Raw genomic sequence first — 13,996 nt, forward strand, 5'->3', positions numbered from 1 at the left:
CTGATGTCAAGCTGAGGGGCAAGGTGGGTGGCACAACACCTTTTTTACCTGTCCAGGCCTAAAGATTTTCTGGGGGACAGTTTTTTTTTTATATTGAGCAAGCAATCGAGAAAAGAATTCCGATTGAGGCTGAAACTGCCCTATTCGGAATTTGTAAAGGGGGAATAAAGCAATCTGATTCCGAAACAGCTTTTATATTCATTTCAATCTTGGTAGCCCGCTCCCTGATTTTACAAAATTGGAGATCTTGGGAAGCTCCTTCCCATCTGAAATGGTTCAATAAAATGAAAAGGACTTGCAAAGTTGAAGACGCCTACGCCAGGAGGGTAGAAGCTACTAAGAGATTTGAAAATAATTGGACGTTTTTTAATGAGTTGGAAAAGATCAAAGAGAGATCATAATACTGGAAGAATTTAACAAATATAGCAGCTCTTTTCTTTTTTTAGGAGACATTTGCATTTTCAGGTGATTGTATTAAAGGTCTATTAATAGGAATTTGTTGTTAACAGCACACTAGCACTAGCATTTTATTGATATTGATATTGATATTGATGTTGCACTTTTGGGCCTAGCAGGGTTTTCTGATATTATTGTTATTTAATTTGGATAAATTGTATTTTGCACTTTGGTCTAATGAATAGTCATAGGATTAGCTGCCTTAACTTTCTGTAAATTGGCACTTTGCACTTTCTAGGCCGATGATCAGAGGTTTTGTTCGGTAAATAACTGTAGGACTATTGGCTATAGCTTTTTACAGATCTGCACTTGGCACTTTATAGGACGAATCATTGTAGTCGGTCTTTGCACTTTAGGCGTATTCGGAAATGTTTTCTCTTCTATTGCTGCTATGTTAAAAGCGTAACATTTTCACTTTGCAGGTTGTCTTCTAAATGATTATGAAATCAACTGCTTGTGTCAAAAGCTGTCTTATTGTTATTAATATTAAGTATATAACCTATCATGAATCATATGCTCTGCTCAAATAACATTTTTTTTTAAACTAGTCCTGGATTGCTTTAGTGGATGTCACCTGGCAGTTTGGCCTAGACTGCTCGTGTCTGAGCAGATGAAGGCTTACGTGCATATTGTGGTCTTGAAGGGCACAGTGCCCAAAATGATGGTCAGGTAATTGTCAATGGCTGAGATTAATTCAAGCATTCCACCCATCACTTTCTTATACATTACTTATAAAAATGCACGTTACCTTCACAGTAATTGCACCATAAAAGGCAGAATATTTGACATTCAAACTCTCAATCTCATATGTCTTTCAGACCAAAAGCAAAAACATGCTCCCCATATTCTGTTATAAAAAAAGCAACACATTATCTTAAGCATGGTTGTCTGCAGTGTCTGAGATCTGGAACTATTTTCCTACAGACTTTCATTTTTTCATTTTCTACTGTCACTGAGGCGTTTAATGAGGATCTGCGCCAGTAGGTCATTTGAGTATGCTATGAAAACAGTAAATACATTTAAAGAAATTAAAATATTTCGTTCTCCACAAAATCTATCTTACACTCATGAACTAAGCTTAAGAAGTGGCAGCCTTCAACATGCTGTACACATACTCATCAAAATTGTAATTATGGCCCCTGTGAGGAATACAATATCAAATGAAAATAACAATCGAGGGGGACATATTTTAAGTCATTAAGATTTAGAAGGACGAAGAGTCTGTCCTTGGCAGGCTGTTGAAAGTAAAATATCTGGCCACACCTTGACAGTTTAAAGATGGCAGCGCTTTGCCCTGGGTTGATTTCATAATGGCGGAACCTTGCTGCATTGACATCACCATTTAAGTAGGTTGGTATCCAAAACTATTACCTGATTTAAAAAAAGGGTCCAAATATGTCTTTACCATTTCAAGATTCCATCAAGTAAAATGTGACAAAAATAATAGTCATAAACGGGACAAATAATGTGTGAAGTGACAAGTGTGAAAAGATTATGCATGTTTTAATGGTGTTGTAAGAGGACAGTATTAATATGAGAGGTCCTACTGCCAACACTTTCAAATGTGAGCCAAACTGATGATATGGTTAGTATTTGTCAACAATTCTTTAAGAGACACACATGATAGTAAGGGGACTCCATACTTTTGCCAGCGCACAACGGCAACTGGCCAACATGCTGTTTTTCACAAAACCATGTATTGTGGAGTAAAATGAAAACTATTGATTGTACTCCACTGTTTCTGTGCTTTGGGGTTTCTCTACAACACAATGGAATGCAGGTCGGTGTAGGAGAAGTTGTTGTGGGTAGATAACTAGATACTTCATAGTCCCATACAAGGAGCTTCGAGGTGCCTCTCTTTTGGGGGTGGTTATGGCATGTAAAAATGTACAACTTGAGGGACCGAGGGAAGATCCTGACCTACTGGCACAGGAATTGATGGTCACTTTATTCTGTATGGGAAATATACTATACTATATAGAGATTGTGGCTGTATTGATCACTGTTTTGAATTTGATAAGTCACACATGGGGGATGTCAGCAAGAAACTCATTTAACTGACCTGAGTTCTGTACAGGTGGAGTAGCCAAGGGGCACCAAGAAGAGAGTTTGAAAAGATTGTTATAATTATGCCTGGAACCTGAAGGAGATTTCATATCTAAAGAAGAAGTCAATTATACAAGGCCACTAAGTTCTATTAGGATAAAGATTCCAATTTACTACAGTGCCTGCATATTGTAAAACATTTACTACTTGGGAAGTTTACAATTTCACTTAGTGGAAGACACTGGCCCAATAGAAGAAGTCAAAAGGAAAGAGGCTTGGTGTGCTTTGCTCAACATCACACTTCAGTTGGGTACAGCTATTAATAATCACAACTTTTAAATGTATTTACTAATTTTTATGATTTTATATTGGCTCAACCAGGCCCTAGAGGGCACCTGGCTGCAGTAGTTCGTGTAGAGCATGCCACCCAGGGACTTTTCAAAGAAACAGGTTAAATAGATGAAAAAAATGCCCAATTCAATATACATAATTTAAAACTGCTCGAAAGAAAATGATTATGATGTTCTATTAAAGAACATGCTAAAGTTACAAGTATTAGTGCAAACCCACCTGCAGAAATACAGACATTGGCTGGTATGGATACAAAGCCTTGGGGACATTCGGTAGAGAAAGTTACAAAAAATTGTATCCATTATGCTGGCATAAAAGGGTCAAATCTAGAACTCCTAGAGAGTCGCAAACAAGGTTGTTCTTCCAAGCAGCTGTGAACTGTGAACATATTAAAACAATGCCATATAATACTGAGGCACAAACAATTGTTATGTGTGAGTTCTGTCCATCCATTTCTTGCATGTTACTTTTACCTATATCCCACCAATCACATACAGGTGCACACTGTGAGGCCTAAATAATCACCAATACATAGATAAACGTATAATTTTCCAGGTTCTTTTAACAGCTACTGACTAGCTCACAAATTTAAATTCTTTAACGATTAAGATGAGTAATGTCAAAGGCAGGAAATCAAATGGTCACAATATGGTGACCAGAATATCGAGGGAAAAAAAATCTACGATGTACGTGCACAGAGGAAGGTATGGATTTATTATGCTCAATGCCACATCTACGTACCTTGAAGAGATATATATATATATATATATATATATATATATATATATATATATATATATATATATATATATATATATTCCCCAAGGTATGTATATGTGGGGTTAGGTATAGAAATTCATTACAAAGATACTTTTGGATAGTTTGGCCCTTAATATTCTGGACACCCTATTGTGACCCCATGATAATTATTCTGTCTTCGAAATGCCTGATCCACACCCTATTTAATAACGTGACTGTCTATGTAAGCGGCACCGCGCAACAAATTGAATTAAACACAATACCTGTAGAACAGGGCTGAAGAAGATCCATGATGACTGTGTCGGCACCTTTACTGTAAACAACTATTTCATCTGTGGACGATCAAGGAGATAAAGCTCAGAATATTAGAACACATGCGAGCCATCGACAAAACAGATCAGACCTATCCGGTGGCTCGTCATTTCGCGGAAGCACACAACCGAGACCGGAATAAGCTCCAATATTTCGGCCTCGATATTGTAACCCCTAATATTTGTGGAGGTGACCGTCTACGCAGATTAAGGAGACTAGAGTCCCGATATATTATCGATCTGTGTACAAAACATCCCAAAGGTCTTAACAGTGGGGAGGAGATGGCTTTCCACCTAGGGAAATGAGCAGAGAACAACAACTGATATACACTATTCCTAGATGATAGTGCACCTTATTGAACTGAAATTAGAACTTCTTACATTATCATATTTGGAACAAATGTATACCAATGTATATAATAGCTCTGAAACTTGAATCCGATTTTCCGCCTTGTATAGATCAGCGTGTGAGAGACACGTCATTGTTACTTAACTTACAGTACCTGTTTTGCCGTATAACCTACTACTATGAATTTAGGGGATATCACTAATACCTTGTGATCCAGATTTAATGAATCTTAATTTGATTGGGTATAATGCAGGAGTCTAACTTAGATGTCTCTCACATATTTAGCTTTCCACTGTATATAAGATGCACTTGAATCACATTTGTTCTAATTTTGAATTCACGTTATAATTTTCATTTGAAATGTGATTGAATACTGTGAACAATTATACATGCCCTTTCTGATGTTGTACGCGATGCATCTCACTCTATACCCACTTGTCTCAACCCCCCCTCTCAGCTACGTCCAGCTTTCAGCTGTGGTTTGAGAATTGATTCATTTTTCTTTTGTGTACAGGTGATTTGGAATATGTATTATATATGGGGACACAAGCCGATCCACGGCTTTATTGTTTACGTCGATTTTATGACGTTTTATTGTGATAAGCCTAGCAGGGAACAATGCGATTGCCCATCTGTGGGCTCTATAAAGCAATTTGCTATTGTCGTGTTACATCCACTATACACTACAAGATGGCCGCCTCTGTCTCATGCTAGGCTTCAGTCCCCTTGTTTGTGTCCACACCTGACTGGAAGTGGGAGTGACCATGTATGTTAAAAATAATGTCGGAAACAAACACAGTGCATCACACACTGACGAAGGCAGATCGCCGAAACGCGTCTGTGTGCACCCCCCCGCTAAATAAAATCTAGCGCGTTTGTAACCCTCAACCTCGAGTGCTGTTGTATTCTTTCCAAGGAGGAGTGGGAAGGACTTTGGAGCGTTAATGTGTGGCGGTGTCCACGAACCGCCGACAGCACCCGCCGACGAGTGAGCAGCCGCTTTTTCGTGGAGAAAGGAGCGTTTCTGAAGTGCGCGGCTGCGCACCGCCTGATCCAATCTGGGAGCTCGAGTCCGGTCACGGATTACAGAGGAGTACGCGAGCCCCGTGTCTCCCGAGGAAGACGTCTCCGGTGAGCATTGCATGCATCTGCTAATCGTACACTCCCATCTCTGCACGTCAGGGAGCTTTGGAATTGTATGGCCAGGCGACAGAGGATTGAGGTTGAAAACGCGCGTTTGAACTGCGGGGGTGGCAGCACTACCTACAAGCGCGAGTCTACAGTACGAGTCTAATACTGTTTATGACACGCGCTGTTCCGACATGTTTTCCGATGCGGAACGGCAATCGGCAGCAAAGGGCATGTTTAAAAGGCAGACAAGACCGCCTGCATCAACTGAAACGCCCACAGTGGAAATGCCCAGTAATCCACTCTTGATAACAATGACGAAATTGGAGCGCCTGCATGAAAGGGAAATCCGCAAATGGTGGGAGGCGACAAGCCTCACTAACTATATTGAAGAAGAAAGGGTACCAAGGGGGTTGAGAGTCCACACTGTCCCCTCCTACGAGAATCCGGACCCGCAACTGCTAACGGACTGGTTCGAGCATACTGCTCAATACTGTGAGGGCACACTTAAAATACTTGTGAAATATGCTTGGAGCGACAGGGAGCGAGCACTGGCAGACATCCAAGCAATTGACAACGAACTTGAGAGTGAGACTGATCCCAGTCAAGTGGCAAACATCACACAAATGAAGGAACAAATGAAGGCCAGGCTAATCAAATATGAAGCTAGAATAAGACTCCGCAAACAGGAAAAATACGAGAGGGACGCCAACGATTATCTAACTGGACGCGTCCTCACGTATGCAAAAAAGTTTGAAGCCCCACGCAAGGCCCTACAGAAGAGCAGAAAGGAAGGTGCTGGAACAACTAGCGGTACTGGAGAAGTTACCTCCGAATCAGACATAACCGAGAATGAATCGGAAGAGAATCAATCAGACCCAGATACACGCACTACCAACAGGGGGCCTAGAGCGGTAGACAAAAGCACCAAGACTCCTTTTCAGGAGGAATACGAAGTAATACAAAGCACATGGCTCCGAGGTGGGAAGAACAAGCCCCCAGACACGGATACCCAAGGAGCAGAAAAAGACGGAGAACCAGACGGGCAGGCGGGGGGAACAAGAGGAAGGGGCAGAGGCGGCGCCCGAGTATCTCGCTGGACCAATCGGAAGCGCACCAACAAAAAACAATAGCCTCAGCCATCCATCTAAGTGGAATCAACATTACCACTAACCCCTCAGGAAACCCTAGCACTGATAATGAGGCAACAAATCTAACGGTGGTCAACCTCACTACTAGAGAACTGACAATGGAAGAAGAACAAGTCCTAAGCCTCGGACTAACTTTTTGTCCAAATAGTGAGTTGGAATACACCCAAACCAAAATAGACTTGTTCCGCTTCACGCGCAAACTGAAATTACATAAACATTTCAAAATGCGGCCACATCTACAAAATAAAGAACACCAAGGGCGAAGAATTACAGCTACAGACGCACTTAGCGGCAAAGACCTACGCTCAGTAGAGATACTAACAGATCTGGAATTGGAACAAACACAGGACCTTGCAGATTTGGATCCAGCCCAGAGAGCGGAAATGCAGGGTATCGAACAAGACAGTGAAAACAGTGGATTTAAACCAGCGTCCACCTTCGTTCCCCAATCCCCTTGGGATGCTATAGATGTGTTCTCGGAAGCTATGAACGATGATCTATTAAAGTTTCGAAAAATCAACCAACAAAATCCCCACCAGAACATCACGGAACAACAGAGACTAGCCCTTAAAGGACTAACGACAGACACGAAAATAATTGTGAAGCCCTCTGATAAGGGTGGGAACGTGGTTTTAATGACTCGTGAATACTACACGAAGGAAGCATTGAGGCAACTCTCAGATGAGAACTTTTATACCAAATGCACCAATGAGACTTACCAACAGAGTATCATAGTATACGATAAACTCATCTCTAAATGGTATAACCAACGGATGCTGAACAAAGAGGAACACCTGTTCTTACGCACCACTTGCCCCATGACTCCGACTTTCTACCACCTCCCAAAACTTCACAAAAATCGTGACTGCCCACCTGGACGCCCGATCATTTCTTCAATTGGGAGTCTAACGGAGAATATGTCTCGCTTTGTGGACCACACCTTATTTCCTCTTTTGTCTACTTTGGACTCGTATGTACGAGACACAAAAGACTTCTTGACGAAATTGAATAATCTGGTGTGGGAACAGGATTATCTTTTGATGGTATTAGACATCACCAGCCTCTACACGATTATTGAACACAGTTTTGGATTAGAGGCGGTGAAATGGGCACTGGAACGACGCCAACTACGATTTTCTAGACATAATCTAATGATTCTAGAATTCGTAGAATTTTGTCTAAAACACAATATTTTCCTGTTCGAAGAACAGTTATACATCCAGAAGTCTGGCACGGCGATGGGTACCTGCTTTGCTCCCAGCTATGCGAACTTGTTCGTGGGCTGGTGGGAGGAGCAGGTACCCAGGAGCTGTATAGTTGGAAGCAATAAGGGTAAGGTCATCTGCTGGCATCGATACATCGATGACCTTTTCATTGTGTGGAAAGGTAACCCTGAAACAGCTCAGGAGTACATTAATGTACTCAACAATAATCAACTCAATCTGCGATTTTCGGGAACAGTGAGTCCAGTGGCAGCGGACTATCTGGACCTCAAAATATACGCAGAAGATGGTCAACTCCACACTAACCTCTTCAGAAAACAAACTGCTGGCAATTCCACACTGCACGCCAGCAGTAGCCATCCACCCCAATTAATCAACAGCATCCCCTATGGGGAACTGCTAAGACTTCGTAGGAACTGTTCTAAACCCTCAGATTTCGAAGCGGCTGCTTCGGAATGCATATCCCGATTTAGAGCTAGGGGATATGGCGAGAGAATGCTCCGTGACACTCTAAACAGAGTAAGGAAAATAGAGCGACAGTCCCTCTTGACCAGTAATACTGAACAGGTCAACCGAAGGGATCTGCAGGTGACAACAAGGGCAAGTTCAGAGTTATAACTCCCTACTCAACAGGTGCGGATAGCTTCAGAGCCATGCTACGTAAGAACTGGCATATTCTTTTAACCGACAATGTGCTCAAAGAAGACCTTCCAACCCAGCCACTCCTAACCTTCAGTAAAGCGAGATCACTAGGCGACATATTAGTGCACAGTCATCTTGATAAAGTGTCTCCAAGAACTAACACTTTAAGGGAGCAACAAGGCTTTTACCCCTGCGGCCGCTGCAAAGCGTGCGCAGGTAGTAAACGCGTACTCTCGTATACAATAACAGAAACTGGCAGGAAAATCTATATAAATAAATTCATTACCTGCAGCACACAGTATGCCGTCTACTGCTTGCAGTGCCCCTGTGGCTTACGCTACATTGGGAGCACGATCAAGGAGATAAAGCTCAGAATATTAGAACACATGCGAGCCATCGACAAAACAGATCAGACCTATCCGGTGGCTCGTCATTTCGCGGAAGCACACTACCGAGACCGGAATAAGCTCCAATATTTCGGCCTCGATATTGTACCCCCTAATATTCGTGGAGGTGACCGTCTACGCAGATTAAGGAGACTAGAGTCCCGATATATTATCGATCTGTGTACAAAACATCCCAAAGGTCTTAACAGTGGGGAGGAGATGGCTTTCCACCTAGGGAAATGAGCAGAGAACAACAACTGATATACACTATTCCTAGATGATAGTGCACCTTATTGAACTGAAATTAGAACTTCTTACATTATCATATTTGGAACAAATGTATACCAATGTATATAATAGCTCTGAAACTTGAATCCGATTTTCCGCCTTGTATATATCAGCGTGTGAGAGACACGTCATTGTTACTTAACTTACAGTACCTGTTTTGCCGTATAACCTACTACTATGAATTTAGGGGATATCACTAATACCTTGTGATCCAGATTTAATGAATCTTAATTTGATTGGGTATAATGCAGGAGTCTAACTTAGATGTCTCTCACATATTTAGCTTTCCACTGTATATAAGATGCACTTGAATCACATTTGTTCTAATTTTGAATTCACGTTATAATTTTCATTTGAAATGTGATTGAATACTGTGAACAATTATACATGCCCTTTCTGATGTTGTACGCGATGCATCTCACTCTATACCCACTTGTCTCAACCCCCCTCTCAGCTACGTCCAGCTTTCAGCTGTGGTTTGAGAATTGATTCATTTTTCTTTTGTGTACAGGTGATTTGGAATATGTGTTATATATGGGGACACAAGCCGATCCACGGCTTTATTGTTTACGTCGATTTTATGACGTTTTATTGTGATAAGCCTAGCAGGGAACAATGCGATTGCCCATCTGTGGGCTCTATAAAGCAATTTGCTATTGTCGTGTTACATCCACTATACACTACAAGATGGCCGCCTCTGTCTCATGCTAGGCTTCAGTCCCCTTGTTTGTGTCCACACCTGACTGGAAGTGGGAGTGACCATGTATGTTAAAAATAATGTCGGAAACAAACACAGTGCATCACACACTGACGAAGGCAGACCGCCGAAACGCGTCTGTGTGCACCCCCCCGCTAAATAAAATCTAGCGCGTTTGTAACCCTCAACCTCGAGTGCTGTTGTATTCTTTCCAAGGAGGAGTGGGAAGGACTTTGGAGCGTTAATATATATATATATATATATATATATTCCCCAAGGTATGTATATGTGGGGTTAGGTATAGAAATTCATTACAAAGATACTTTTGGATAGTTTGGCCCTTAATATTCTGGACACCCTATTGTGACCCCATGATAATTATTCTGTCTTCGAAATGCCTGATCCACACCCTATTTAATAACGTGACTGTCTATGTAAGCGGCACCGCGCAACAAATTGAATTAAACACAATACCTGTAGAACAGGGCTGAAGAAGATCCATGATGACTGTGTCGGCACCTTTACTGTAAACAACTATTTCATCTGTGATGGGATGACGGACTACCACCGACATTCTCTTCCTAATGGAATCAAAGCCCAAAGTGTGCAATAGTTCAAAGGTCAACCTTCCAAGATGAGGCAGTTCTACTGTTACCTGGTCAGGCAGCCTATCAACCAGTGAGCAATGATAAGCTCTCGCAGCATATACAAGAGCAGCTTCATCTGGGCTCTCAGCTTCATAGCGAAGTTCTCCATCTTCAGATGGAGACAATGCGGCTTTTCCAGCTTGCTGCGAGCTAAACACAATGTTATTCATCTGAGGAGTGTGCGCCATCTTTTCATCTAATTTGAACAAAGCTCCTTCAGCGGAACTGGACGAAAGCAGACTCGACCCAATTCTTAGTGTTGATTTACTGGTAGCCAGACTTGAAGAACTACTGCTGCTAGATCCGGAAGTTAAGCGGCTGGGGGTGAATCTTCGGATGAAGTCCTCAATGGTCTTCACAGGAGACTTCAGTTCATGTCTAACTCTGACCTTAAAAAATACAGAGATTTCATTCTCATAAATGTGTACAGGTTTTAAGACTAGAAAATACACAAACAGTAACAATGTAAGAGAATGTAATAGAGATGCCTAATTTTCTAATATGTCACCGAATTTGTCTTACCAATTTTTCTACATGCTAAAGAAAACTTTATATTTATATAATCTGTGACAACAATTGTATACATTCACAAATGTAATGCTTTATACATATGGTACTTATGACACAATCATAGCTAATACGAGCGTATTCCATCTGTCAGTGCAGTAGCCACACGTTTAAAGTGTGAGAGTGATAAGAACTCTCAAATGACCAGGTACACTAAATTTTGCAGGCCAGTTGATATGTATTATGGAGAAACATTTTGTATACCTGGACAAAGCAATATGTAATTTGCAAATAACCATGATTACAGGGCCATTTCATGAGGGTACTTCACAGAGCCGTGTTTTTTCAAGCAAGATGTCTAAAGATCAAACTCATAACTCAAATTTTTGTGAGTTAATGCATGAACTTTAGACAGAACAAGGCAGTCCTTGCTCACTGTTTCCAACTTGGCCTCAACACAACACATGGAAATTAAAACGTGTTTGAAGAGTAGAAAAATCTAAACCAAAATCCTAACCCACAAAAACCTGACTGGTGAATTCTTTGATAAATATGAAAAACACATTGGTCTTGGGGTCTACAGGGGTAATCAGCAAATATAACCAATATCAATAGGCACGCTTCAGTATACAAATGCACCAAGAAGGCACTTTTACACGTGTCCGCAAAGTTCCACTTTCTGCTAAATGTTATACTATGTAAATGTTTTCTGTTTTAACTAAAGGTGTACCTTGCTATGCAACATTTCAAGTGAGTATGTGAAATACTTAAATATCCTTCTTCTGTACTGTATCTAACTCCATTTCCGCTTCTGGATGGCACATGGTTAGTGCTAAAGAAGAATGTACATGTATAAGAAACTAAAAAGAACTATAAATATATAGCAGTACTTAACCCCTTGCATGCTCGTGACGGCCGGGAGCCGTCACGCGTCACGGTGGGCATGTGCGCAGGATGAATCCCGCCCACTTAGTAAAACCCCACACGCAGCGCGAAAGTTTGCACCACACGCAAGGGGTTACTTGAGGAATAGATATTTATATTCAAACAAATCTCAACAGATATACAATTAATGGATACAAACCTCAATCCTAGAAGCTTTTATTTTTGAATTCGCAACATTTTAGCAACAATCCCTTCTGACCGTCTTTCTCAAATCATATCTTTTGATTGAAACAGATGCCATTGTTCTTAGCTACTCCATCTACATATATATATATATATGACAGGAAGTAGTAAGGACGTGGAAGTTTACATTCCAAGCTTCATTAATTGGATGCCTTAACCAAATTCATGAAAAAGAAAAAGTGACAAAGTTAGCCTCTTTGGGTTAACCCTTCTGCTGAGACTCCCCCAGGCCCAGCATTTTTTTTGCTTGAGGCACTTCAGGCTAAGGCATTCATAAGGGGTTATCCCCAAAAGTTATACATTCCAAAAGTTATACATTCTGAATTAGCACTCTTTTTTATGATATGTTAAAGATTTTAAAGGTACCTAGAATGTGTGGCCGCTCCTGGAGGGAACCAAGAAAATACCCAAAATTTATGTTTTTGTTCTAACAAATTGGAAAAAATGCTGTGCAACACAACGTATATTTTTCTAAAAATTGCATTGAAGTTCAAGGGGATATAACTCCCCTCGAGCTTCGAGAAGCCTTTGTAGAACATTGGAATGTTGCTCTGTGGGCCTTTACCAGCCCGGAGAAGCAGGGAGCACTCCATTGTCTGCAATGGAGCTCCCAACATTCCAATGTTCTAATAAGTATTAACAAGGGTGGATAGGTTTCTTACGGCAGTAATATATCATTTGAGTAGTTAACCAATGTTGCTTGAACGTCTCTCCAAAACACACATGGATAAGGTGCAAGAGCGCATTGTAATGCCACATATATTTTAGCAGGAAAGCTATGAAGGACCAATACCCTACTCTTTCTTGTACAGAATACTGCTGGCTGCTGCAATGTCTAAAATTTCTAGGAGGGTTTCTGTGGAAAAGTGGCTTGCAAGGATGCACGATCCACCTAAAATATTGAGATTATTCAATGGGATCTGTAAATAGCTGATTTATATCCAGAACTAATAAAGATGATAACATATTTTATATAGTGTTTACTATGCACTTCTCTGTTTCAAGACAATACAAATAACAGTTATTCATTTTAATGATATTCAATTTACACACCACAGAAAGATGGAGGGTTTCTTTATCCATACACTCAAATGAAAGGCTTTTTTTTAAAACCTAGAATGTGTTATTGAATCAAGTATGTCACATAACATAACACTGCATTAACATTGTATTCCAATAAATGTGCGCGGGATGCCGTTTTAAAGGTAATGGTTGATATGGCATTTTTTCAACCTACCTTTTGCCTTGGCTGATTAGGAGAGGTCACAACAACAGTATTGCAGATGGTCAATGCAATGAAGAAGTCAAGAATATCACACAACTCAGGTGTGAGTCGGGACAGTGGTTGTTCATGGTTCCGCATGATCTGGAGGTAACTGGCACACTCGTTTACCTTTCCCAGCAGCTTGGGATCAGGAGTAACATCTTTTTCCTAGAAACATAGAACCTGAATTACTAATGTAACCTCAGCAATGTAAACCAGAAATATTTGTGTGTTCCTAGAAATACAAAGAGTATTTGAGATTCATGTTTCTTTGAGTCCTTGAATAGGTCTCCTCAAAAGATCACATGTCCTATATATAAATGATAGTTGATGTTGGGGAATCAGCAGGTGGAATGGATTTGAAGGAGGAAAGAGAGTGCATTCCAAAAGCCGAAAACTCCAAACTAAACATGATAAACGAAATCAAACTTCTTGTACACCAGTGCTCTCTAACAGCTGTCTCCTATTGTCAGACAGTCCCTAAATGTTTTAAGACTCAATTTCTTTAACTACACATATCCTTTTTCTTACTTATCTTACTCAACTCGTCGATTTGTCTGCTGTTTTGCCCACGGATTTTTTTAAATGAACTATTTGTGATATTATAACACTGTGCATTTTATTTGATCAACAGGTGAGGTTTTTTGGGACTCAATTCAGTAT

The 13,996-nt window shown here is 40.7% G+C and overlaps 1 protein-coding gene across 1 annotated transcript in view; it reads right to left on the reverse strand.

Moving 5' to 3' along the window:
- The window catches only part of ATP10A (ATPase phospholipid transporting 10A (putative)), an 895,063-nt gene that overhangs the window by 150,371 nt on the left and 730,696 nt on the right, over positions 1 to 13,996 (reverse strand). Inside the window, exons 9-10 of the mRNA XM_086934179.1 lie at positions 13,307 to 13,501; positions 10,262 to 10,823 (exon numbers count right to left, since the gene is read on the reverse strand). Of these exons, the coding sequence (XP_086790305.1) occupies positions 10,262 to 10,823; positions 13,307 to 13,501 (757 nt within the window). The remainder of the gene's footprint in view (positions 1 to 10,261; positions 10,824 to 13,306; positions 13,502 to 13,996) is intronic.

The sequence above is a fragment of the Lissotriton vulgaris genome, chromosome 8 (assembly GCF_964263255.1).
Source record: "Lissotriton vulgaris chromosome 8, aLisVul1.2, whole genome shotgun sequence".
NCBI lineage: Eukaryota > Metazoa > Chordata > Amphibia > Caudata > Salamandridae > Lissotriton > Lissotriton vulgaris.